Source organism: Oncorhynchus clarkii, chromosome 12 (genome assembly GCF_045791955.1).
Source record: "Oncorhynchus clarkii lewisi isolate Uvic-CL-2024 chromosome 12, UVic_Ocla_1.0, whole genome shotgun sequence".
NCBI lineage: Eukaryota > Metazoa > Chordata > Actinopteri > Salmoniformes > Salmonidae > Oncorhynchus > Oncorhynchus clarkii.
In genome coordinates, this window is record NC_092158.1 from 76,369,350 (window position 1) to 76,397,318 (window position 27,969).

Genomic DNA, 27,969 nt, shown 5'->3' on the forward strand with positions numbered 1-27,969 from the left:
CGCACCTGAATGGACCCGAGAACAATTTAACCTGAATGGGCCCGATGACAACCAGACCTAGAGCCAAATTTCGGGTTCAATCGAACCCATGAAGACCTCTACCCCCACACCAGTTGGTTGCCAGTGTTTTATGTTTAATGTAAGCTCCAGTGTAATTGTGATTCCTTCAGGAGTGTGACACTAAAGATGGGGTGAGCAGAATCAACAACCTCTGTGTCATTCAAGATGGTTGATTTGTGAGAAGGTGCTGAAGTTCACAGTCAGTGTTATGTAAAACAGACAAGTCTGGGTCTTTTGGGTAAACAACCAGGGTAAATCCTCAAGGGAAACTCACTATTCATGTGTTACATACATACATACATACATACATACAGAGGAAACTGCATGACTGAGCATAAGGACAAATAATGTGTATCTCAATAGAATTAATAAGTGGCCTCCTTTCTGTGTCCTTTTCTACACTATGTTGAAGAACTGGGCAGGTGAGAACAAATGTATGAGTTCTCAGATCAGTAGACCAGATAAGGAAAGGAGACCAGAGGAGGAAGCCAAGAACTTTGACGAACAAAATAATCAAATAAAATGTCAGCAAAAAAAAGAAGCGTTCTGTGTCTTTAAGATTGCGACCTGCCGTAAACGGTAATGTAGTAAATCAATAACACGTGTAAAAAAAAAAAAGAGAAGATTTAATGAAGCTAGCGACACGAAGATGGGGATTTTGGTGTCAGTTTATCTATGATACCAGTATTTATTCAAACTAATACGATGTTGGTCCTTGCAGTTGAAGATACATTGTCAGAATTTTTATAATTTGAGTAGTTTAAAGGATTCAAAGGTAAAGTAGGTAACGTTAACAGTTTCAGGACAGTGATGCTGTGTTAGCTAACTAGGGAGATAACATGTTTCTTGGTGAAATTGTTATACGTTACTAGCTACATTGTTTCATTACACTGTAACAATGGAATTGAATATGATAAAGTAGCTGGTAAATGTACCTGTGCGATAGTACGTTAACATATTGCAGACTTACTGTCATACCACCCTGTCTGAAAGGTAATTGTTCTGTGATTTCATAGCTACTGTATATTGTTTCTTGTTTTTCCTCGGACCAGAATCATGTTCGTGGCAGTGGAGATGGTTGACACTGTCAGAATCCCCCCATGGAATTTCCAGAGGCAGTTCAATGAAGCCATAGCCGAAGAACTCAACAAGAAATTGGCCAATAAGGTGAGAGGATGCAGTACCAAAGACACTGTAACCTACTCCCCTATTCATCAGTGGACAGGGGTTCTGTATATTGTCAGCTGAGTGAATTTTTTATTGTTTGCTTTGTTTAGCCTAACACAATTGTGACATTGTAGTCTTGTTAACTTATCTGCTTTATTTATGTTTGGCTGTTCTTTAACTGCATCTCGACAGGTGGTTTACCAGGTTGGCCTCTGTATCTGTTTGTATGACATCACAAAACTGGAGGATTCCTACATTTTCCCAGGTGATGGAGCTTCCCACACCAAAGGTAAGGAAATTACAATTTGCGACAGATTTTCATGTGAATATTTAAAAATCAGCATAAAAATATTATGCACATTTTCCCAGCAGAGGTGGGTTTCCATCAAACGGACTTGTTGCAGATAAAAAGCTGTGCGATGACGGTGCACATTAAAAGCCCTTTTGTGCTTACATTTCTTTGTACCAAATATTATTTTTTTTTAATTTTCAACTCGACCGATGGTTTTGTTACAAACTGTTACAATTAATAGCAAACGTGCTCAATCTGGTTTTGGCGCATGCTCTCTAGACAACAGTTCACTTATAAAGTTGACAGAGTAGGTTATATGATGAGATGTGGATAAAGCTAAACACGGATCATGTCACTAGCAATCAAATAATACCCTCAATATTTATTGGACATTTGCAAGCTTACAGTGTACTTAAAGGGCCAGTACAGCCATTTGTATCGTAATATCAAATCATTTCACCAGGCAGGCCAAAAATCCATCCCACCAAAACAGGCTGAAATTTCAGGTTGTCTTTTCAAACAGCGCTTACAATAACAGGGCATTATCATTATTTTCAATTTCAGTATTATTCCAACCTTATAGTATGTAAATATATATAAAACACAGGGAAATTGCAGTTTTGACTGCACTGGGCCTTTAACCTCCATTTATTTAATCTGCCTATTAACTACATGCTTTTCCATGGCATGGTGGCCATGGCATGGCAACATAACATATCATTGCGTGACTCGAAGTTAACCTTGACAAGATGGTTAATATATCAATAGTTGCAGCGTTTTGACCATGATTATTGCATAATCTTTCACAGGCAAAATAATTATCCACCCTTGTCTAGTGTATTTTGTGTTGACATTTTGCCCTCAAATGTGCTGTTTCTATCAGGCCTGCTGTGAGTTTATTTTTTTTAATGTGGATTTCATCTACATGAAATGGTTGGATGGAAACCTGCTTAATGTTGCTGATAGGCCTACATGTTTCATATGAATATTGATTTGCAGGTAACAAGTGAATACATTGTTTTAGGATTGATCCCACAAATGTATTCACTTGTTACCTGCAAATCAATATTCATGCAATAATCGTGATCAAAACGCAGCAAAATAATTCAAATTAAATCAAAACGGCACTGGTCCAATAAACGTGTTTATTTTCAAACGCTCCGCATGGATTATTACGTTGTCTTATCTAAGGTAGAACAAATACAGGTTAGGACAGACTACGTAATAATTCCATGTGGAGCCTTTCGAAAATAATCACATTCATTGGACCAGTGCCGTTTTTATTTTATTTGCATTACTTTTTTATTTTACCTTTTTTATTTAACTAGGTAAGTCAGTTAAGAAAATTCTTATTTACAATGACTGCCTAGGAACAGTGGGTTAACTGCCTTGTTCAGGGGCAGAATGACAGATTTTTACCTTGTCGGCTCGGGGATTCGATCTAGCAACATAATCAGTTACTAGCTAGGTGTCAGAAGCAGCAGGTTCACCATCCTTTCTCCCCTGCCTCTGGAATGGTTGAAGTCTGGGAGAATGTTGGACTTCCTAGCTAACATTCTTGATCCTGCTCGTTTGATCCTGATCTTATTCCAAATGCTCACACGGACGTTTTCCAATTCAGTCTAACAAATAATGGCTTATTACCAAAGCGGTATTGTAAACGCATTGTGGCCGATGTGTGTGATTGTTTGCAGACTTTTATTCCCCAGCTTTGACCGTGCTACTGACTATAGTGGTGGCGCTCGAGCTTGCGCATGCACATTTAGTTCACACAACATTCTAGAATATAATTTTGTTATTTGACACGTCAAATTAAAAGCTTAATTGACGCGTATCTTTTCTGACACGTAAAGACCCAAAAGGCATTCCATATGTTATAGAAGTAGCTCCACCTTGCCCTCTGATAGGTTAGGTGGAACTTTCACCACATTGCACCATATTACTATCAGATCTACACAAGTGCCTGGAGGTCACGGCCTAGGAGATGTTTCTGGGCAGGGACTTTCTCTTAGGACTGACTGTCCATTTTGATGTGACCTTATCTTTTCCCTACTCTGTTAGTCCACTTCAGGTATGTTGTGTTCCACCCTTTCTTGGATGAGATTCTTGTTGGAAAGATCAAATACTGCAGTCAAGAAGGAGTACATGGTGAGAGAAACACCTCATCTTTCCCCCCACCTTCCAGTTTTCTCCCCACCCACCTGAATGTTAAGTCCTAGTAGCCTATATGTCCATATCGCATATACAGTTGAAGTCGGAAGTTTACATACACCTTATCAAAATACATTTAAACTGTTTTTCACAATTCCTGACATTTAATCCTAGTGAAAATTCCCTGTCTAAGATCAATTAGGATCACCACTTTATTATAAGAATGTGAAATGTCAGAATAATAGTAGTGTGATTTTATTTCAGCTTTTATTTCTTTCATCACATTCCCAGTGGGTCAGAAGTTTACGTACACTCAATTAGTATTTTGTAGCATTGCCTTTAAATTGTTTAACTTGGGTCAAACGTTTCGTGTAGCCTTCCACAAGCTTCTCACAATAAGAATGTTGTCCCATTCCTCCTGACAGAGCTGGTGTAACTGAGTCAGGTTTATAGGCCTCCTTGCTCGCACACACTTTTTCAGTTCTGCCCACTAATGTTCTATGGGATTGAGGTAAGGGCTTTGTGATGGCCACTCCAATACCTTGACATTGTTGTCCTTAAGCCATTTTGCCACAACTTTGGAAGAATGCTTGGGGTTATTGTCCGTTTGGAAGACCCATTTGCGACCAAGCTTTAACTTCCTGGCTGATGTCTTGAGATATTGCTTCAATATATCCACATAATTTTCCATCCTCATGAAGCCATCTATTTTGTGAAGTGCACCAGTCCCTCCTGCAGCAAGCACCCCCACAACACAATGCTGCTACCCCCGTGCTTCACGGTTGGGATGTTGTTCTTCGGCTTGCAAGTCTCCCCCTTTTCCCTCCAAACATAACAATGGTCATTATGGCCAAACAGTTCTATTTTTGTTTCATCAGACCAGAGGACATTTCTCCAAAAGGTACAGTCTTTGTCCCCATGTGCAGTTGCAAACCATAGCCTGGCATTTATATGGTGGTTTTGGAGCAGTGTCTTCTTCCTTGCTTAGTGGCCTTTTAGGTTATGTCGATATAGGACTCGTTTTACTGTGGCTATAGAATCTTTTGTACCTGTTTCCTCCAGCATTTTCTCAAGGTCCTTTGCTGTTGTTCTGGGATTGATTTGCACTTTTTGCACCAAAGTACGTTCATCTCTAGGAGACAGAACGCGTCTCCTTCCTGAGCGGTATGACAGCTGCATGGTCCCAAGAGGTTTATACTTGCGTACTATTGTTTGAACAGATGAATGTGGTACCTTCAGGTGTTTGAAATTTGCTCCGAAGGCTGAACCAGACTTGTGAAAGTCTACAATTCTTTTTCTGAGGTTTTGGCTGATTTCTTTTGATTTTCCCATGATGTCAAGCGAAGAGGCACTGAGTTTGAAGGTAGACCTTGAAATACATCCACAGGTACACCTCCAATAAGGCTAATTTACATAATTTGAGTCAATCAGAAGCTTCTAAAGCCATGACATAATTTTCTGGAATTTTCCAAGCTGTTTAATGGCACAGTCAACTTAGTGTATGTACATTTCTGTCCCACTGGACTTGTGATACAGTGAAATAATCTGTCTGTAAACAATTGTTGGAAAGATTCTTGTCATGCGCAAAGTAGATTTCCTAACCCACTTTCCAGAACTATAGTTTGTTCTAAATACATTTGTGGAGTGGTTGAAAAACAAGTTTTAATGACTCCAACCTAAGTGTTTGTTAACTTCTGACTTCAACTGTACCTATGTCTATTCTTGACTAATAGACCTCATCGTGTCAAAATAAGAACACTTGAACATGCTGTGATTTGCTGATACACTAATTTGGGTCAGATGCTTTTTATACACCGCCGTCACAGCCCCAGAGGAGTCTGTACACACTGCAGTGTGATTTCTACTGACCCTGTCTCTCAATGCATAAAGTGGATCAACAGGGAGAATGTCTCAGTATGAAGTATAACATTGATGTGGCAGTCTGTCTGTATAGATTTGTTCACAATGCCATATTTTGTTTCACAGTCAGCCTAGGATTCTTTGATGACATCGTCATTCCCCCAGAGTCCCTACAGCAGCCTGCAAAATTGTATCCTGCCCAGTGATGTGTTTTTGTGTATTTCTTACCAATGTGCACATTTGACAATTTGTTGCTTAAAGCTGAGTTGATGGCTCTGGAATACAATAATGTAAATGTTAATTCAACTCATGTTGAAGCTATCTGATAGACATTTTAGTTTACCTGTAAAAGCTGCTGAAAATAAAGCAATCCAGCAAGCACTCCTTGACTGCTGCCTCAGCGACGAAGCGGAGCAGGTGTGGGTGTGGGAGTATGAGACGGACGAAGGGGCCCATGACCTCTACATGGACCAAGGTGAGGACATCCGCTTCCGGATCACAGATGAAGTCTTCTTGGACACGTCGCCCACAGGCCCTTCTGCCGCAGCAACCAACACCCCTGCAGCTCCAGGAGCAGAGGAGGGTGGCCAGAAGAAAGAGGCCCCTTACACACTGCTAGTAAGAAGGCGCTCACTGATATAACACAGACTTATTTTTACTATTGTTGTGAATTTAATAATTTCAGTATCCAACTATGACAGACAAAATGAGAAAAAAAAATCCAGAAAATCACACATTGTAGGATTCTTTATGAATTTATTTGCAAATTATGGTGGAAAATAAGTATTTGGTCAATAACAAAAGTTTATCTCAATACTTTGTCATTGCCAACAAAGGGTATATAACACAGAAAACATTTGACCTCTAAGTCTTCACAAGGTTTTCACACACTGTTGCTGGTATTTTGGCCCATTCCTCCATGCAGATCTCCTCTAGAGCAGTGATGTTTTGGGGCTGTTGCTGGGCAACACGGACTTTCAACTCCCTCCAAAGATTTTCAATGGGGTTGAGATCTGGAGACTGGCTAGGCCACTCCAGGACCTTGAAATGCTTCTTACGAAGCCACTCCTTCATTGCCCGGGCGGTGTGTTTGGGATCATAGTCATGCTGAAAGACCCAGCCACGTTTCATCTTCAAGGCCCTTGCTGATGGAAGGAGGTTTTCACTCAAAATCTCACGATACATGGCCCCATTCATTCCTTTACACGGATCAGTCGTCCTGGTCCCTTTGCAGAAAAATAGCCCCAAAGCATGATGTTTCCACCCCCATGCTCCACAGTAGGTATGGTGTTCTTTGGATGCGACTCAGCATTCTTTGTCCTCCAAACACGACGAGTTGAGTTGACCAAAAAGTTATATTTTGGTTTCATCTGACCATATGACATTCTCCCAATCTTCTTCTGGATCATCCAAATGCTCTCTAGCAAACTTCAGACGGGCCTGGACATGTACTGGCTTAAGCAGGGGGACACGTCTGGCACTGCAGGATTTGAGTCCCTGGCGGCGTAGTGTGTTACTGATGGTAGGCTTTGTTACTTTGGTCCCAGCTCTCTGCAGGTCATTCACTAGGTCCCCCCGTGTGGTTCTGGGATTTTTGCTCACCGTTCTTGTGATCATTTTGACCCCACGGGGTGAGATCTTGCGTGGAGCCTCAGATCGAGGGAGATTATCAGTGGTCTTGTATGTCTTCCATTTCCTAATAATTGCTCCCACAGTTGATTTCTTCAAACCAAGCTGCTTACCTACTGCAGATTCAGTCTTCCCAGCCTGGTGCAGGCCTACAATTTTGTTTCTGGTGTCCTTTGACAGCTCTTTGGTCTTGGCCATAGTGGAGTTTGGAGTGTGACTGTTTGAGGTTGTCAAACAGGTGTCATTAAAACAGGTAATGAGTGGAGGACTGAGGAGCCTCTTAAAGAAGAAGTTACAGGTCTGTGAGAGCCAGAAATCTTGCTTGTTTGTAGGTGACCAAATACTTATTTTCAACCATAATTAGCAAATAAATTCATAAAAAAATCCTACAATGTGATTTTCTGGATTTTTTTTCTTCTCATTTTGTCTGTCATAGTTGAAGTGTACCTATGATGAAAATTACAGGCCTCTCATCTTTTTAAGTGGGAGAACTTGCACAATTGGTGGCTGACTAAATACTTCTTTGCCCCACTGTACAGTATATGTGACTGAGTTAAATGGTACCGGTAAGCTCACTCAAAACGTGAATTCTCCTGATGACCTGGATGGAAGTCCCACCCAGTTGACTACTTCAACATTTTGACAGTCCTCAATGACGCTGCCCATGCTAAAACAAGCTTTGGGGCACTGGAGCTGTCTATCTAAGTCTATGGTGATGGTGCTGCCGAATTGGTACCTTTTGGGTAGTGCAACTGGTTAGTACTTTGTCAAGCACTTGTGCGTGTGAAGCAAAGGACCACTTGTTTGAGAAGGCAACTGTTAGCAGCACAGTGATGTCCGTCACATAGGTGTACTTTTGGTTTACATCACACATCCTTTTTTTTAAAATTATTATTCTTTTTTTAGTGAATTTTTACCCCCTTTTTCTCCCCAATTTCGTGGTATCCAATTGTTTAGTAGCTACTATCTTGTCTCATCGCTACAACTCCCGTACGGGCTCGGGAGAGACGAAGGTTGAAAGTCATGCGTCCTCCGATACACAACCCAACCAGCCGCACTGCTTCTTAACACAGCGCGCATCCAACCTGGAAGCCAGCCGACACCAATGTGTCGGAGGCTACACCGTGCACCTGGCAACCTTGGTTAGCACGCACTGGGCCCGGCCCGCCACAGGAGTCGCTGGTGCGCGATGAGACAAGGACATCCCTACCGACCAAGCCCTCCCTAACCCGGACGACGCTAGGCCAATTGTGCATCGCCCCACGGACCTCCCGGTCGCGGCCGGTTACGACAGAGCCTGGGCGCGAACCCAGGGACTCTGATGGCACAGCTGGCGCTGCAGTACAGCGCCCTTAACCACTGCGCCCCCGGGAGGCCAACATCATACATCCTTATTACAAATTACTATTTTAAGGTCTTTTTCAATACTATATGTCAGTTTTTTTTCTTCTAATAATGGCCTTGATTAATTCCACCCCTTCCCTCCCTTTCTTGTGTATCAGGGTACCATTAGCGAGCCAGGCTTGGGCCTCCTGTCCTGGTGGAACAGCTAGCGAAAGGAGAGACCATTACAGTAGAGAAAACAGGGGAGACTGCTGTCAAGTATTCATCCCAGCTGCTGGACATACACCTTCTTTTTGGACTCTTCTCAGTCACTCCTCCCAGGTTGTGACTTTAACACTGGAGAAACATGCCTCTGTTAAGTGTCCTCAAGGCTAATAGACACAGAACTGTGGGCTCAAGTAGAGGAGCCAGGATTCCCATAACAGGAACTGCCCTATCTGCCTTCATTATGGCAGACCCAAGGACAAGGGACTAGTAGCAAGGATTTCTAATAGAGCACACAGGCCGGGGACTTGGAGAACTGTCTCACTTGCAAAGCTGTAGATCCACTTCCCCCTGTATATTGTAAATACTACCACCATAACTGTTAATGTACCAGCAGTTACACCCGGTGCACATGACTGTAAGAAAGACTGATTAAAGGTCCCCAATTGGCCTATTTAGTGTCACAATGTAAGTCTGAGTGTTCAGTTGAACAAATAATGGAGTGAGTGTGCCTAAATATACAGTTGTGTGTTGTCTTTGTAACCAATATAATGTTTCCTCAGTGATCATTTTTGTTTGCATAATTTAGAGTTGGGTTATTTAAGCAATAAGGCCCAAGGACGTGATGGTATATGGCTAGTATACCACGGCTAAGGGCTGTTTTTAGGCACAACGCATCGCAGAGTGCCTGGACACAGCCCTTAGCCGTGGTATATTGGCCATATATCACAAACCCCTGAGGTTTCTTATTGCTGTTATAAACTGGTTACCAACAGTAATTAGAGCAATACAAATACATGTTTTGTCATACCTGTGGTATATGTTCTGGCTCGAACCACCCAGTTTATAATTGTGTATAGGACATGTATCCCAAAAATATAATTAAAAAAGTACAGTCCTTAGGAAATGCTGTCATGAACCCACAAGCACTACACCTCACTGTATTTTGTTTATTTTAGTGGGTGTGGAGTTGGTCCTCTAAAGCGCCTTACAACATTTTTGATAAACCATAGAAGCCAGTGTCTTCCAGGCCAAATGAATGTATCATATTCTGATTTTGATTTTGGCTATTTTTTACTTAAACCATTACATGAAGGAATACATCAGTATGGTTTACAATACGAATACCTAAATGTTTAATGTAATAACTGATTTGACACGTATGAGCATAGCAGTCTTGTTATGCCTACAAATTTTCCGGCAAACAAGCATCACGCCCATTCTCTCAACTACGGTGTGATCTCAGCCAGCCGCAGCTGCGCAGCCTCAACAACACTGCAGATCAGGGTATTCCGCGACTACGCGTATTTACTGGAGTTATTTATTTAATTGATGTTATATAATAGTAACTGACAAGGCACACACCCGTCCTCTACCGACAAAACGGACTCTAGCAATGCAGTAAGTAGGCCCATGTTTTTTTTTATTTTTTATAATTGTACGAATATTCAAGTATGGGTATGCCTGCTATTGTTTGGATTGTAGGAAATCTGTGTCGCCTATTCATTAACGTGTGACCGCCTTTTTGACCAAAGTATAGGCTAAAGGAAATGTATGATAATGACAACTGTTGGGTATAGAATACCTTTGACGAGGCTACTCATCCCTATACCGTCTCTGTTTGTGCGCTCGGACTTTTCGAATGTTCTGGAAATGAGGAAAACGTCGGATGATATGCGTGTTTATTACAGAATAATTTGGCAATGCAAACTGGTCATTCACTTAGCCCGAAATGCACGCCTCCGCAACATGACGAATCATACAATGTTATCAATGTCTCACGTAGAGGGATTTTTCTTGCGATATTTAGACACGTTGAGCCGAGTCAACTGACTATTTCAGATATTTAATTCTGATGTAGACCAGAGAAAGAATCTAGAGAGATAGACTTCACTGTTTCTCTTTTTTCATTTTTACTTTATAAAAACGGATTCCTCTCGTTCTTTAAACAGTCATTTTTCATTCGCGTGAAAGGATCATCTACTTTTCTAATTTGACCATTTTGGTGTTACAATGCAGCAGCCCTAATGTTTTGGTTTGTCGTCATTATCCAACGCTTTCCAGTATTGCATGCTGACGTCAGAAACACACGGCTAGCGTTTTGCCAGCAGCTCTGTCGAAAGCGTGCGAGCTGTCAAGAGAACTCTGATTTACTGTAACCTTGATGATGCAGGCAGAGCGAAAGCATGTAACAATCTTAAACCATGCAAAGCCATCTTGGCCTTAGAGTGTGGAGTGTGTGCTGTGTCCTATCTTATTGTGTGCACATGCCATCAATATGCTCCACCATGTCTTGGCACACAATGGCTGCTTTATTTATTTATTTATTTAATTTAACCATTTATTTAACTGCTTTTGTTGCAGCTATTCCTAAAGCTGTGCTTTTCTTGAGCTTGAAGGACTTGATACATAATGTAAAGAACAGTCATATATCTAAGTTGAGCCTGTTATTGTTTGTGGGCAGACTTGGGAATGGTTTGCAGTTTAAATGTATGGGATTTGAAAGTAAAAATAGTCTGTAATGAATTGAAAGGCAGCCAGTGTCATTTTTTGGTAAAACATTGCCACTAGGCTGATACTCTTAACCAGGGTGTTCGACTAAATGGCTTCATAAGTGTCCAGTAATGTAAATCCAAACATCCATCTTAATATGAAGCTGTTATGAATGATACATAATGTTCTCTGCGGTAGGGATGAACTTAATTAACTCTGTCTTTGTTTCAGTTGTTCCTTCTGGTTCCACTTTTGCCTTTTACTTTTGTTTGTTTTCTTCTCTTTCTTTCTTCACAGCAGGCCCCTTAAGAAACTTGCTGAAACAAACTGACCTGTGTACTCAATAGCAAGATATATTAAAGCAGCGACAGTGAGCAGAAAAACACATAACTGGAGTGTCAGCATAAGGCCAGGTGGTGAAGAACCAGTAGAGTGGTAAGAAGAACGACCTGGCCTGTGACTCATCCATGGCAGACCCCAGCCTGACGTCCCCCTCAGAGGCCCCTCTGCGCTCCCCCCGGGCTGCACCCGTTTCCCTCTCCTTCCCCTTTTTGAGGGAGGGCAGCCGTGTGTGGGAAAGAGGAGTACCACCCCTGCCCCGGTCACTGCCCAGCCCACTGCCCACCAAACGCAACCGCACCTATTCAGCGTAAGCATCTAGATATGCTGCTCATGAATGCGTTTCTGTATTATAATTGGTTTGATAGTGCATGTTTATTATCCTTATTTATGACGTTTATATATACATTCCTTAACTTAGAGAATAACTTATTTCCACAAGCAGTAGCAGAAGGGATATGGTGTGTTGATGTAATGTTTTGTTGAGAGCGGACATGATGCTCTCTCCTCTGTCTCTCATCAGCACGGTGCGGGCCACCTCAGGGCCAGCGTTTAAGGGCGTGTGCAAGAGCTTCTGCAGGTCACAAGGTCATGGCTTCATCCATCCCTCCAATGGCGGAGATGACATCTTTGTTCACATCTCGGAGTGAGTGGCCTTCATCACTACAACAGCCTTCTTTAGCTTGGCAAATTGCTAAAATGAACAGAATGCCCTGTTTTGCACAGCTTTCTATCTCAGAGCAGCAATGTAACATCAGTGTTCAGTGTCAGATAAAATGTGTCAAGGTTCAGAGCAAGAACTGACTGCATATTCATATTGAGCAGTAAATGAACATCTAAATCATTAATTCAATCTATTTCAGTATCGAGGGCGAGTATGTCCCAGTAGAAGGAGATGAGGTCACATACAAAGTCTCCCGGATCCCACCCAAAAACCTGAAGATCCAGGCCGTGGAGGTGAAGATTGTTCATCTGAACCCAGGGACGAAGCATGAGACCTGGTCTGGCCAGATCATCAGCCAGCTAGACGAGAGCTAGGCTTCAGCGCTGGCCTGTTTATCTACACTTGGCTACAGGGAGGGCTAGGGTGGGAGGTTGAGGGGTCTGGCTAGGGCAGGCAGGGACGGCCAACTGGTGCTGGAGAGTCTGTCTAAATCAGGTGTGCTAGAGCTGGGCTGAAACAAAACTCTAGATACACTGACTGGCTCCCCAGGACACAAGTTGGCCATCTGTGAACTAGGATGTGGTTGGTACAGACTGGATTGATAAGTCATAAAAGCAAGTAAGGGAGGAGAATATGTTCAACCTGAAGGTACTGAAAATGGGTGAGGGGACAGAGCAGAGTGGTGGAGGAAATAGAATGAGAAATCCGACACCATTTTGAGGAGAAGCATTACTATTGGTATGAAATCAAAATGAGGTTGGAGAGAAAATAACTGACGAAGGTTTAGAGGTACAGAATTGGAAACGTCTGATTGAGAGAGCAATCGAGAAGGGAGGGAGAGATGGATGTCATGGGAGACAAAAAACGTCTGATTGAGAGAGCAATCGAGAAGGGAGGGAGAGATGATGTCATGGGAGACAAAAACAAGCTTGGAAGAATGATTTATATTTTACTGTGAATGGAAAAGCCACTATTAATATTTTCTCGAGGTACACAACCATCTTTGTATTTATATATATTTATTTGGATTTTTTTGTATCCGTTAGTTTTGAGGTTACTGGATTTAAGTTTTGGGTATTGTAGTCAAACAAATGCACTTAAAAACTTGAACTTCCATTCTGAAATACTGCCGAACCGACTACAACTCCTATTAGGCTTTATCATGTGGCAATATGTAGTTCTGTTTGCAAATTGTAACTCACCATGATGGTATGAGAAAATTACTGTAAGGTTTTTGAAACTATTTGAAACTTTTCTATTGTCTGAGAGACACTGTAACACACTGTCAATGGAATTGAAATACATTTTAATGTTTTTGTTTAAGTTTTGATATGATCATTTGATTGTTACTGAACCATTATTCATATTTGTTTCATGTCTGCCTATTATGTTTAGCATTTCTCCATATTTAGGAAATTTCTATGCATATTTATATCCTTCATTCTTAATGTTTTGGGTTGTTTTATTTCATATTTTAGTTTTAGTTAAAATGCTAGGTTTTCCATTGGTCACAGTTCAGAGCATTTTCTGTTACATAAGCCACTGTGGCTATAGTTTACCCTCATTTATTTCTATGTGAGCCTTGAAAGAGCACTAATAACATTTTATGATTCACAATTATGATGGCTTATCTTTTTTTAGTATTTATCTTCGGAGATAAGGGTGTAGGCACACATTAGAATGCCATGCCTATGCCTTAGTTATAATTTCCATCTGTTGTACAAAAAAATAACAAGTCACACTTGGCACAATGATATAAAATAATTTATTACAATGAACATAGTTCAAATTAATACAGTACTCAACAATCACATGATGATTTCACAATTTGTGTATGTCGATCAAACTGTACAAGTGAATCCACTGGACCTTTGTCATTCAGGAAGGGTGAAGACATCGAGATTATTATATTTGTAGCAGACGGCATTAACCTTTTAATAAAATTTGATTTGATACAACTAAAGGATGTGTACCTGTGAATACTGGGTAGGTAATGTAAAGGCTGTATAAGCCATCTGTGAGATCCATTTCTTATAGTGGTGCAGACTGAAGTAGTAGGAATAATTTATATGTAATTGCATAGATGAGGTAAGACTTCTCCCTACAGTACCTAAACACTTAGGATCTAGATAGAAAAAAAGGTACTAAGGGTTTTTCGGCTGTCCCCATTGAATAACCCTTTTTGGTTCCAGGTTGAACCCTTTCCAAAGAGGGTTCTACATCGAACCCAAAAGAGTTCTAGCTGGAATAAAAAAGGGTTCAACCTGGAACCGAAACAGGTTCTCCTATGAGGATAGCTGAATAACCATTTTGTGTAGAACATCTACACCCCCCTTGGATTTCTTCACATGTTTGTGTAACAAAGTGGAATTAAAATTGATTTCATTATAATATTATATATTTTTTTGTCAACAATCTACACAATATACTCTGTTAAAGTGGAAGAAAAAATGTGAACATTTGTTTTTATATACCTTGATTAGAGAAGTATTCACCCCCCCTGAGTTCATACGTTAGAAACACATTTGACAGCGATTACAGCTTTGAGTCATCTTGGGTAAGTTTCATAAGAGCTTTGCACACCTGTATTATGCAATATTTTCCCATTATTCAAGCTCTGTCAAGGTGTTGGAGATCATGGCTAGATAGCAATTTTCAAGTCTTGCCATAGATTTCCAAGCAGATTTAAGTCAAAACTGTAACTTGGCCACTCCAGAACATTCATTGTCTCCTTGGTAAGCTACTCCAGTGTATTTTCAGCTTTGTGTTGTAGGTTATTGTCCTGCTGAAAGATGAATTCCTCTCCAAGAGTCTGATGTAAAGCAGACTGAAGCAGATTTTCCTATAGAATTTTGCCTGTGCTTAGCTCCATCCCATTGGTTTTCATCCTGAAAAGCTCCCGTCTTTGCCGATGTCAAGCATACCCATACCATGAAGGCAACTACTCGGTGATGCGTTGTGTTGAATTTGCCCCAAACATAAGGCTTTGCATTTAGGCCAAAAAATACATTCCTTTGCTGTGTTTTTTTTTTGCAGTATTACTTTCGTGCCTTGTTGCATGTTTTGGAACATTTTAATTCTGTGTGTTTTTATTATTTTTTATCACTCTGTCATTTAGGTCATTATTGTGGAGTCACTACAATGTTGTTGATCCATCCTCAGTTTTCTCCCATCTAAGCCACTGAACTCTGTAGTTGTTTTAAAATCCCCAATGGCCTCATCCCTAAGCAGTTTCCTTCCTGTCCTGCAGCTCAGTTCAGAAGAACGACTGCATCTTTGATGTGTCTGGGTGGTTTAATGCATCATCCACAACTTAATTATTAACTTTACCGTGCTTAAAGATATATTCAATGTCTGATATGTTATTGTTATCTATCTACCAATCACTGCCCTTTATTTCTGAAGCTTTCGGAAAAGCCTGGGAGCCTGGGAGGACAGAGCAAGAGGTGGTCATAAAAAAATATAATATCAACCCCCATTATTTCACACAGAGTGAGTCCATATAAATTATTATGTGATTTGTTAAGCCACATTTGACTTCTGAACTAATTTAGGCTTGCTAAACAAAGGTAGGGAATACTTAAGGAACAATTATATTTGAGTTAAAATTTGTTTTTACATTTGTAAAAATCTTGACAAACAATTACAATTAAATCTATTTCAATCCCACTTTGTAACGCAACAAAATGTGAAACAAATTCAAGGGGGTGCAGATTTTCTATAGGCGATTAATCTGAAAGTGGACTGGCACAGAGCAAAAAAAAACTCTCTCTTCTGTTTTGCTCCATTTTGTTCAAAGACAACACTAGTCACTTCCTACATTTACAAAGAAAACAAATGATCCAAAACCCAGTTAGTCAGATAACTGTATCAATATTAGTGCAAAACACAAGTGGGTATTTACATTATATACTCAAAATGTATAGAATTCTTCACATGATATCCACAAAAGAGGATTGTCTTACAGGAGGGCCTATAAGACATTATGGTTCATTTGATGTTACATACAAATACAGGGACACGCTACAGAAACCATTGGGTTGATAGATGTTAAACAGTCAGATATTACATTAAAACCTTAGAGAAACACTTAGTCATGATAAAAAACTGAAAACATTAGTAAACTTCCTCACATTGTTTGAGCTACCATCCCTTTAAAAAAGCAGATCTGTCCACATCTCACAGTACTTTCCATGGGAGTCCAGCCAATGTGAATTACTGATGATCCCTTTATATGTCCAGTGCTAGTTAGAATAATATTATACAACAACAATGCATTGATTACTTAACAAATCTGTAGTGGTTTACCTCCCATCTCCACCTCTTCTCCTTCAGGTGCTCTTAGTACCTGCCCTGAACAGCAGGGGGAGCCCAGGGGAAGCTGACTGCGAGAGTGCCTGCTGCATGATTTATCACGACTCATTGGCGGGAGCTTTGAAGAAAATCTCTCGACAGTGCCTGGCTGTGTCCTCTGGTGAGTATACTGTGAAACCAATGGTCCGCGGGTCGTTGAAGATCTCATAGTCATTTCCCCCCTGAACAGAGAGGAATGTAGATACGGCTTTAGAATCTGCTTGTTCACAAATAGGTTTGCACCGACTGCCCTTTTCCCTCTTGTCGACCTCTTTCCTTGTTTCCTCACTCACTCTTTATCTCTCTCTATGTCTCCGTAAAATAAGTTAAATAAACACAACCATCACAAAGCTCATGCAACATTGTTTCAGGCAGGGGTCAACTCCACTTAGATTGACAACAACAATGATATCTGAACTTTAACCTTTAACATTCAAGCCACAGCACAATCCTACTCTCATTGCTATCTTTAGCCTCAGAGCATTCCCCACCACTGACACTTCCACAAGGTCCTCCCCTTCACTTACAGACGACGTCTCGTTGCCAAAGAAGTAGATAGCGTCCAGGCCCTCCCCCTCCAGCACGTCCAGACAGAGCCTCTTGTCCCAGCCTTCAGGGAACACGTCAAAACTGATGAGACCGCCTGAATAGGGAGGCACAAAAGGGGGAATAATTCAGTCAAATTCAATTGATACATTACAATTTAACATCATGTTACTGAACAGAATATTAGTCCCCCCCATAAAATAAACCCTGTCATGTTTTAGTGATGATTATTAACGCACTACAACCAGCTCTCTCATGCCATGTCAGGGATATTGGTTTTGGTTGGTCAATGCACTGATTAGCGAGGATGCCCAATGCATGTAAAATAGGTGTGATATTTCCCCCATTACAGGAACAGCAGCTTTAAGATATTTTTAAGACTGCAACTTCAACCGGTTAATGCTGCACATTTCTCTGCAACAGACTTGGAGCCCAACACTTTCTCCCCTCGAAAAGCATGAAGGTTATTAAAAGCCCCAATCATTGTGCTCAGTTCAGCAGAACAGACTTTATTTATGCCCTGTGCATCGACTGTGTGATGATGGCTTTGACATACAGTCTGTGTCCAGGGAGGACAGTCTTATTATTGGTGATTATTCACTACTTGGCTGACCTCCATGAGGTCCCTAACAGTATGTGACAGCCATCAGGCTGCCCCATGAGGTGGACTCAGTTCCACAAACACAGCCTGTGGCTGACTCCTTTCTTTTAAATCGCTCTTTCCTTTTCATTCTACAACCAGAGCAGTTAGTCTTTACATTCTGTTACATATTCAGGTCAACGAGCCGTGAATGTGCACGAAAAGCCCTCAGCAAAGTTACAATTCTGCTTCTTGCCCATCCCCCCTGCCTTCAGATTCTACTTCATTACCCCCCAGTGTTTAAAGCGGCAATCAGCAGTTGAAGCAATAACAAAGCGCCCTCCTCACCACTGTTTCAGTAAAAGGTGTGGCGATGGGACTGGAGAAATGTAAGCACTCTCAAATTCAAAGGCAGAGCTATGAATGCAAGGACTGACCATCCATGTTATCAAAAGTATAACTTTAACCATGTTTTCAGGCTATACAGTGTTTGTTTACATTTACTTTGTTTACATACTTTGGGAGTAAAACTAGCTTATATTTTGTTTTCTGATTGGGTACGACAGTTGAACTAAGATCATATGGCATTTATAAGTTATATCCTTCAAGAATCAATGGTTACATATCATTAATTTATCAGTCCAGAAATGGATGTAGCAACTGCTGCTTGACCCTAAGGGAAAGCTCACAAGTGCAACAGCTAGGGAGGTTTCAGCCAATCAGAGGGTGTATTAGCCACAAACGCCCACATCCTCAGCCCATCCCCCACACAGTTCTTCCCCGCCCCTGGCCATGCACCATAAAGGTGAAAGAAAACATAGCCAGGACAAAGGTGCCTGTATCTGAAGTGACGCTGCAATGTCGCCTTTTGAGCTGAGTGACACGGGCAAACATCTATGGCATAAGAACAGACAGTGCTGCATAGGCATAAACAGCATTGCATATGTGAAATGTGAACAAACCAAGGCAGGGTAGACGTGCAGATACAGACTGCAATGAGCAAAACACATAAATCTTATCCACTAGCCTTCTCATTGGCTCGTTTTATCAGGCTCTGCGGCTGCAGTACAAACAGCCCTCCAACTTGCTCTGCTGCCAGTGCTATTAGCATCAGCTTCCACATCAGCAACCAGCAGGATTCCCAGTTAATATCAGCAATCAGAGGGATTCCCAGGGCAGTCACTCAGTTAGGGTGAAGTAAGGCCGTTAGGATGAAGTAAGGATGAATGTGTGTGTTTGTAACGACTGCTGCTACTGGCCCAAGGCTTTAACAGAGTGCCTTATGAAGACAACAGCCGTATCTGCAGCTGTTTGTGCAGCTGCCTGAATTGTGTACAGTTTCACAGGCCATTAAGTAAGCCCCACACCTCGTTACAGTCAGCAAACACCTAGTCTGACTAACCAGAGGAAAACATCTCTGAACCTCAGAGTGGAGCAGGGGAGAGTAATGTTTAATGAAGTTGGGCACAATGTGTCCAGGAGATTGACTACGCATGGCAGATCGTCTTTGTGAACTGGCAGATAGGAAGCAACAGCAAGGAAAATACAGCAAAGGAGAAAGTATATTCAAATCATAACAGGGTTCTATCTGAGAGATAAATTAGTATTCAAGTGTAGATATCACATCATGCACAGATGACATACAAAATAATACTGAAATACAAGACTAGAGGTGCTAATAGTTACACTGATATTAATTCCCAGCTCACATCCTGTGCCAGTTGGCTTACCTCTAGTAAATCTTAGACCCTTCCCAGCAAACTCCTCCTGCAGGGCCGCAACAAACTTCTCCCGGATTTTCTCTCTCTGTGAAGAGGTTAAGGAAAGGGGTCAGGCTTCAGGCCACTAAGGGTTAAGCCTCTCCACATCACCCATCAGACCACTAGACCCTCCATAATGTGTGGCTGTGAAACATCAATGTCTGTTCAGCCATCTTGAAAGCTCAGCATTGTTTTGACTTGTTTACTCTCTTCCTCTTTTAATAGGAGCCAACATAACAGTATAAGAAGAAATCATGCCTGCTTGCACTGTGCAGTGATTTGAGGTTATAAGAGGTTGAAAGCATGACTCAATCAATAACACGAGCTTTGTTTGTTTACTATTCATTTTAAAAAGTTGAGATGTTTAGGTGTTTTCCTTAGAAGATAATGACTGCTGTTTGGATCATTATTTAGGCACTTATACTGTGTAATACCTTGTCAATTTCAGAGAATTCGATTCGCTCCTCAAGTGTGCAGCTCCGGCCAATGGGGGAGATGTTCAGCATTCCGTTGCGGAATTCGATAAAGGTGCCCCTGAGGGCAGAATAAGGCATTAATCTGTAAGAAGAGAATTTAGTCTGGCTTTGTTGCCAACCATCATACAAAAATTCTAGAGATTCTAGCGTTAAAAGTCAGAATTGGACTTAAGGAAATAAGTATTTCCACCCAGATACAGATCAATCCTTCTGTCTTAGTCTCTCCCTTAGGAATGCTGACAGAGCCATCATTAGAAGTTAATGAGAAACCCCACGCTTGCTCCGGAAATGTACATGAGAACTATGCACATTTCTCCCGAACAATATGGGAGAAATCTGACTCTTGCGCTTACATGTCAGGACTGTTCTCTTGGTACTTAACCATGTCTCTGGACTTCATACATCTCCTGAAATATGTGGCGTTAAAGACTCTGGTGACTATGGATTCTCGTCCAAGTGTTGTCTGTAACTCCAAATGTTGTAACCCTCGATCTAGACTTGCCATTATCTTGCTGCTTCTTTTGTCTGGAAATGTCCAGTCTAATCCAGGTCCTGACATTCTTACCCCTGTCGAATTAAGTAGTCAGAGTGGCCTGAAGTTTTTGCATATAAATGTAAGATGTCTTCTGCCGAAGCTTGATTTTGTGAATATATGGATAAAAACTGCCGACCCGGATGTATTTATGCTTTCTGAAACTTGGCTTAAAAAAATCTATTACAGACAAAAATATTGGCATAAATGGTTACATTGTTTTTCGTACAGATCGTAAATCTAAGGGTGGTGGTGTTGCTGTAAATGTAAAAGACAAGTTCTCGGTGGTCGTTCTGACTTCGGTTACTAAACCTAAGCAATTTGAATATTTGTCTTTGAACCTTGGCTCATCTTTAAATATTGTTGTATCTTGCTGTTATAGACCTCCATCTGCTACTGTTGGCTCTTTGGATTGTATTTTCAAATTGTTATCACAGAGTTTGTCCTGATGGGTGATCTGAATCAGGACTGGCTAACATCTAGTTCTGATCAACTTAAAATTCTGTGCAGTACCTACAATCTCACTCAGATTGTCAACAGTGTAACTAGGTTGAATATAAAATATCCTCTGAAATCCTCTTTGATTGATTTGATCTTAACCATTACTCCTCATCGTTTTAATGCTTCTGGTATTTTTGCAAATGACATAAGTGATCACGGTGCTATTCCCTGTGTGAGAGATGGTAAAATTCCTAAGAAATCTCCACGTGTTATTACGAAAAGAAACTGGAAGCGGTTTGACATTCAAGTTTTTTTTTACATAATCCGTTACACTTACGCTTGATGTTAAGGAAATCCCCAAGTTATGGAAATCTGCTTTGGTACTGCCTCTCCTGAAAGGTGGCGATCCCTCGCTACTTGACAACTATCGACCCAAATCAAAATGGTCTGTACTGTCAAATGTACTGGAGTCCTTAGTTAGTTGGCAGCTAAAGACCTACTTCCAAGAAAACAACATCTTAAATGGAATGCAATCAGGTTTTAGGTCTGGCCACAGCACTGTTTCAGCAACATTGAATGTTTTAAATGACATCCACTGTGCTCTTGATTAGAAGTTACATTGTGTGTCTGTTTTTATTGATTTGTCGAAGGCTTTTGACACCGTGGACCATGCTGTGTTAGTGCAAAGTTTAAAATGTTGTGGAATTACTGGTCAAGCTCTAGATTGGTTTATAAATTACCGATCAAATCGTACACAATGTGTAATGGCGGATGGTTGTAAATCTGAGTCCATAGAGGTGTGCTCAGGTGTTCCGCAAGGTTCTATTTTTGGCCCACTGTTGTTCATTTTGTATATAAACAACATTGGGGATCTTATTGAAACAGCAGATGTTCATTTTTATGCAGATTATACTGTTCTTTACTCAAGTGGTAGTAGTTTGTCTTTAGCTTTTGAAAATGCCCAAAGAGCATGTAACATCATACAACAGAATCTGTATGATTTAAAGCTGATTCTAAATTTGGGTAAAACAAAATGCATGGTATTTTCAAATGCCAGGCATGTTACAAATCATGTCATTGCTACATTGGCTGGACATACTATAGAGCAAGTTAAAGTGTACAAATATTTGGGTGTGTGGGTTGATGATCAGCTGAGATTTACTGTGCATGTAGAGAACATGATAAGGAAGCTCAAGCTGAAAATAGGATTTTATTACCGGCATAAGGCTTGTTTTTCTTTGGAGGCCAGGAAGGAGCTGGTACGATGTACATTACTGTCGGTTTTAGATTTTAGTGATGATATATATATATATATATATATATATATATATATATATATACACAGGCCTCAGCCACTACCCCGAGAGCACTTGATTCAGTGTATCATGCAGCCCTTAGGTTCATTACAAATCAGAAACGTCTAACACATCATTGGGATCTCTACAGCGCTGTTGGCTGGTCGTCATTGACCTTGCGTAGGCTTAAACACTGGTATACACTGATTTATAAGGCCATATTGGGTAAAATGCCATTTTATCTCTGTTCTTTTTTAGTCAGGTCAGTAAATAAATATAAATTACGGTCCCATTCTGATTTGCTTCTAACAGTACCAAAAATTAGAACAGGTCATGGTAGAAATAGTTTTAGTTACTTAGCACCGTGGTCCTGGAATTCTCTCCTGAACATTTTAAAATGTGATGATCTAGTTTCGTTGGTGGAGTTTAAACACTTGATCGATGTATATATATCATAGAAGAGTGTAATTGTTTGTAGGCCAGCTGTTTTTAGTCAAGATGTTTGTGTTTTTAATGTAATATGTAATTGTTGTACTGTATGTGTGTTTATAGTTTTGTTTAATGTTGTGTTAGTGTATGTAGGTTGTTTTGTCTGAAACGTTGTTCACCCTGCTGCTATTGGACCAGGTCTTTCTTGGAAAAGAGATGTTATCTCAATGAGAAAAACCTGGATAAATAAAGGTAAAATAAAAAAGAATAAATTCCTTTCTCCAATGCCTGCAGCTGTGATAGACAGGTTGTAGTGGCCATGGGGCCTCAGAATGACTAGGATGGAAAAGGAGCTGAAAGGAAAAGGAGCTGGAAGTAGGTCAGAGGGAGGGAGTCTCACCTTTTCTTGGGCAGCTTGATCAGCCCCATGTAGCTGAGACAGAAGTTAATGAGGTCCTGCAGTAGTTCCTCTCCTATCTGGTTCTGGATGGCCTGTAGGACAGAGGACATAGTTCAAATATTTGAACTGTCTTTTCTTATTAACACAGTGCAGTTCTCTTAAAGACCCGATCATAACTTTCCCTTCCAATCTTCTTAGCGGAGTACAGTTTACAAGAAAAAAGGTTGTCCCTGCATGTTGTTTACATGGAATCAGGTTTAAATAGCTTGTTAGTGAGCCAAAATATATTTTACTCCTTCCCTCACCTCAGTCACACCCACCTGTTTGGAAAGGAGCTTCCCATCTTTGTACTGCACCGTGCCATTCTCAGCAAACACATAGTCAAACTTCTGTATCACTATAAGAGAAAAAGAGGGCACATTAGGTAAAAGTGTGTTACTGTGAGAACATTCATAGTAAATAGATAACACAAGCTACCAGCACATAGCCTAAAAAAATCCTCCCCCAACTGGAACACAGGCATGTTGTACCTTGTGCAGTGGGATTATTGGTCATTGCAGATTACCACCTATGTAACACTACCTGGAACAGTCCAGTTTAATCTCTGTCCTGTCCATTCACTGTACACATATCTCACATGGCTAGAGTATCAAAGTACTGAGCATCTCAATCAGTCTTGCATAATGCAGTCTGGGGATGATCAGGATAGAGAACTGTTGATGCAAAAAATGCACTGAAAACAAAACCTTGAATGCACTAGTAGCACTCCCACTTATAATTACCCTATCGTTCATTGCTTTACTTTTGTTGCTGCTCTGAGTGATAACTGTCAGTTGTCAGTGTATTGGTGGCCAGTCTCCACTGCTGTGTGTAAACTCCACCACAGGGTCAGTGTGTCAAGGTAACACAGGTACATGAGCAAACATGTAACTCCACCTGGGTCCATGTGCGACCCGGAGCGGAGACTTCAGTTATGATGTAGCTGCTTTCGTCTATGTCTGTTATTTATGGACTGATGTCAAATGAGAGTGGGCTGCCAACGTGAAAACCCCTAAACTGTCTCTCTGGTGAATTTCCCTGAAATAATTTCATTACCATGAAAGCAACATCCTTTTGGGGTTTGCAAAGCCCTGTGAGAGAAAGGCAATAATGTGGGTTTGAGGGTGAATATGTGACACTGAAATGAGACCAAAGTGAGTATGAGGAGCGCTCACCTTCATCTCCCTCACCCAGCTGCTCTGCGATCTTTGAGTAGTCTGATCCACCCACTATGCCGATCTTCACTTTCCTGCGCAGAGACTGGAAAAACTCATCCAGCGTAGGGTCAATTTTCTGCAGGATGTAAGCACACATGCATGACGTGTACACACAACAAGTGGACACACACACACACACACACACAGTCTGTACCTGTTTGTGTTGTCTATCATTGAAAACACCGTTTTAGGGACTCATAATATAAACTGTGACAAGACAGGCATTTACAGTCCTGAAAACTGCTTTTGTTGTCTGACCACAAAGCAGGAGAATGCTTTTGTTTGTGAGGTTAGGTAGCATAGACAGAGTGAGATTGGCATCTGTCTCTGAAGGAGGAGCAACTTTGATAGTGGTTTATTCATCCTCTTCAGAAATAATCCTATTAAACTAGCTTTCCATCTTGCCAGAGAGACTTGGGCAGATGGATCAGGAAGGGACCGCTTCATGCTCACATAAGGAAACTGCATTACATAATATAAGGGCAGTGGGTTTATTCTGCACACATATGTCTCTGTGACCGACCAACGCCTGCTGAACTGGACACTGCCTACACAACGGTCATTGAACATTTCTGTACATCACCGGTCCAGACACTGAGACAAGAATACAGATAGACAAAAAAACGATCATATTGTAGGCTGTTACAACAAAGACATCATCTTGTGATGATGGGCAGAGATAAGAGGGATAATCAACATTTTTATCCTCCTGTTTAATTGAATTATTTGAAGACATGGAGAACTGCCTATTTTCACACATGACAATTGCAAAGACATTCATTGGATGCAGCGTTGTGCAACCGAGTTAACCATTTATCAACATATGAATGAGTCATTTTTGTTAAACTACTGAAATCATTATGAAAAGCACTAGAGAGCCGTTTCACTGATTATTAATTGATTATCTTGCATTTCAAGTCTGAGGGTCAAAAGAGGCTAAGGACATAACTAATAGGCTACCCCCATTATGAATGTCAACATCCTTGATCAAAGTAGTCCACGTTTTTAGGGTAGGAACTTCATGTGACTCTTTACCCCATGTTCCCAATTTAAGTTGTTTACTATCAGTTATCTGTCTGTTAAAGTTCCAATGCAGCTGTTGTTATCTCAAAATCTGGGTAAAAATGAAGTACCTTAATTGTCAAAAAGAAACAAAAAAAATAGCTTCAGAGCAAAGAGCAATTTGTCAAGCAAGAATTTAGCTAGGACTGTCTGAGAGTGGTCTGAGTGGGGAGGGGAAAACGAAAAATTGTGCTGTTATTGGCAGAAAGGTCTGGAAGTCTCTTTCTCATTGGTCTATTAACTAATTTCCTGCCTTGTGATATCACCAGGCATGCCAAAACTCCATCCCACCAAAACAGGTTGAAATTCAAACAGCTGTCTTTTCAAACAGCTCTTACACTAAAAGGGTATTATTATAATTTTCACAATTTCACAGTATTATTCCAACCTAATAGTGTGGCAATATATAAATAAAACACTGTGCTTTTAAGAATTGGCGCGAACAGCTGCAAGGTAATTGATACTTCATATGGACGGACTTGAAACTTTCAGGAAACAGCAGTTATAGGGTAATTTGAATAAGCATAAGCAGTGTAACAGAGGTCTAGGGTTGACCATCAGCAGGATGCTATATGAAACTTGACATCATACGTGTTGTGCAAGTAGGCCTACAGTCGTGTTCTCGTACGGACGGGGGACATAACGTTCTTCCAAATTAATTATATCTCTGCTCCATGGGGCGCACGCTACTTTTAGCGAAATACAAACTTCAGATGCAAACGAAGACATTTCAGTTTCATTCAAAAGAGTTGACGGACGACTGCATTTGTAGGCTACAACCACGGGATGAAATAATATATGAAAGCAAGAACTTGGAAGGACAGAAAATGATGCTGTTTGCCTACATTATCAGGAAGTATATCGACAGAAAATAGTAAATCATTACATAGCGTGCAGGAACATTCCAGACCTTGCAGCAGATAAGACATTGACATTATTGCAACAGTTTTGCGCTATCAAGATGGCACGGCAATTGACAAAGCGCCGTATAATTCTTTAAAAATAGAAAGCCTTGACAAGTTCGACAGCAACATTAGAAGAAAGAAAATGACAAACAAAACACAATGGGATAATGAAAAATGTTATTTAGCCTACCTCTCTCGGTGGGGTAAGAGTGCCGTCCACGTCAAATAAACACAAAATAGTCCTTTTTGAAGAACCGTTTGATTCATCCATTTCTTATTTTTCAATGATAGTGCTACGAATGTGTAAGTAATGATAATGTTACTAATATGTAAGAGTGACGATTTTCTGATCTAGCCTCTTATGCAAAACAAAGACTACTGTATAGGCTACAATACAGTACACTGTAAAATGTATTGCCTACCACTAGTTGGATTAATAATTTATGCCACGCGGTCTAGTAGATAACGACAAACCATATCCAATAGTTGTTGAACTGTAGTTTATCCTCAGACTGAAGAATAGTTCTGCCACCGTTTTCGATCGAATTCAGAGAATCATCACATGCAGCTCGACACGTCTCAGGTTTATTTTGCAACAGTGTCTCGACTCTCGTAAACTACATGCAAACAGCCAATCGCAGCTTCTATGTTTGATGACGCGAGGTGGGCGTTGGCAAAGATATATAAACATAGAAGTCCATTGCCCCCCATGTCAAATCAAGACTGATTAAGACCCATCTCAACAGTCATTCGACCATTCACCTAGAGGGGAGGACAGTGCTCAGACTGTGCCTAGATATGCTATCGTATAATAAATTCACAGCCCAAGCAATGGAATGATTCCTTACTGCATGTCAGGCCAGCCAGGGCATTAATCAGGCCAGCCAAGTCAATGAGACATGTATGATGAATAACGTTTAGGTGATAGATCCATCAAGTGTTGCTTTAATTACCTCTGTAAAATGTCAAATAGATCCAACTTCCAAGATACACACTCACACTTGGCTCCGTCTGGATAGAGTTGTTGTTCAGGATTACCAGGACGTTTGTGTGTGGTCGCTTTTATTATCAGTAAGTTAGTTGCCCACAAGAGGGCAGGCTAAAACAATATACATGCCGGTGCACTATGGAAGCCAAATGGCATAGTGCAGAACAGCTATATCGCGAAGGAGGTTCTGAGGGCTGTTAGATGGATTTGTCTGTTAAGGGTATCTGATATCTGGTATCTGTTTACATGAAGACATGATTATAGTCCTGGTCCCTATTAGCACAGATGGCCATTTGTTCTGCGTCACTCCTTAATAAACAGTCCATATTTTGATATTCTAACATCATGAATGGACATGAAAACCATGCATTTCAAATAGATTTCGAAAATATTTCTTATTGTTGCATTGTCGAGAAGGAACCTACAAATACGCATTTCGTTGGACCACGTGTATCCTGTACATACCACTAATATAACTTGCAACTAAATTAATTAAAACTTATGTTGTGTGTCTTTTATCCTTCTGCCAGTTATCTAGCAGTTATCTTGGTATACCCTTGCTCTATATTTAGCTGGTACGCACAAGGCACCTTCATCTAGGAATCAATATCAGAGGCATATTTTATAGAATTCGATGGTTTTGTATAACCTCATTCACCACTTTCAAGAGAATGGCTACATAATCATGAACACAATAAGACTAACAGCATCGGTCGGGATAGTATTTTCTATTAATAGGCCCA

At 40.7% G+C, this 27,969-nt stretch overlaps 3 protein-coding genes across 5 annotated transcripts; 2 read left to right on the forward strand and 1 right to left on the reverse strand.

The window, feature by feature from the left end:
• The first annotated feature begins 644 nt into the window (after positions 1 to 644).
• Positions 645 to 9,614, forward strand: LOC139421322 (DNA-directed RNA polymerase III subunit RPC8-like). 2 transcript variants are annotated; one of them, XM_071172087.1, is made up of 7 exons: positions 645 to 840; positions 1,113 to 1,227; positions 1,420 to 1,516; positions 3,581 to 3,667; positions 5,657 to 5,720; positions 5,932 to 6,148; positions 8,662 to 9,614. In XM_071172087.1, exons 2-7 carry the CDS (start codon positions 1,117 to 1,119, stop codon positions 8,710 to 8,712), a joined length of 627 nt encoding a protein of 208 aa, XP_071028188.1. In that variant the 5' UTR covers positions 645 to 840; positions 1,113 to 1,116; the 3' UTR covers positions 8,713 to 9,614. The 2 variants fall into 2 exon arrangements, with proteins under 2 accessions (XP_071028188.1, XP_071028189.1); XM_071172088.1 differs by having other exon boundaries at positions 650 to 835.
• A 347-nt stretch (positions 9,615 to 9,961) lies between these two features.
• Positions 9,962 to 14,166, forward strand: LOC139421323 (cold shock domain-containing protein C2-like). 2 transcript variants are annotated; one of them, XM_071172089.1, is made up of 4 exons: positions 9,962 to 10,108; positions 11,501 to 11,849; positions 12,063 to 12,185; positions 12,403 to 14,166. In XM_071172089.1, the coding sequence occupies exons 2-4, from the start codon at positions 11,668 to 11,670 to the stop codon at positions 12,575 to 12,577; spliced, it is 480 nt and encodes a 159-aa protein (XP_071028190.1). In that variant the 5' UTR covers positions 9,962 to 10,108; positions 11,501 to 11,667; the 3' UTR covers positions 12,578 to 14,166. The 2 variants fall into 2 exon arrangements, with proteins under 2 accessions (XP_071028190.1, XP_071028191.1); XM_071172090.1 differs by having other exon boundaries at positions 9,984 to 10,108; positions 11,498 to 11,849.
• LOC139421321 (phosphomannomutase 1-like) lies at positions 13,950 to 26,857 on the reverse strand. Its single transcript, XM_071172086.1, has 8 exons — positions 26,429 to 26,857; positions 24,230 to 24,347; positions 23,336 to 23,412; positions 23,016 to 23,107; positions 19,877 to 19,976; positions 19,413 to 19,488; positions 17,084 to 17,199; positions 13,950 to 16,738 (listed from the first exon to the last, which is right to left on the reverse strand). The coding sequence occupies exons 1-8, from the start codon at positions 26,507 to 26,509 to the stop codon at positions 16,616 to 16,618; spliced, it is 783 nt and encodes a 260-aa protein (XP_071028187.1). The 5' UTR covers positions 26,510 to 26,857; the 3' UTR covers positions 13,950 to 16,615.
• Between the last annotated feature and the right edge of the window lie 1,112 nt (positions 26,858 to 27,969).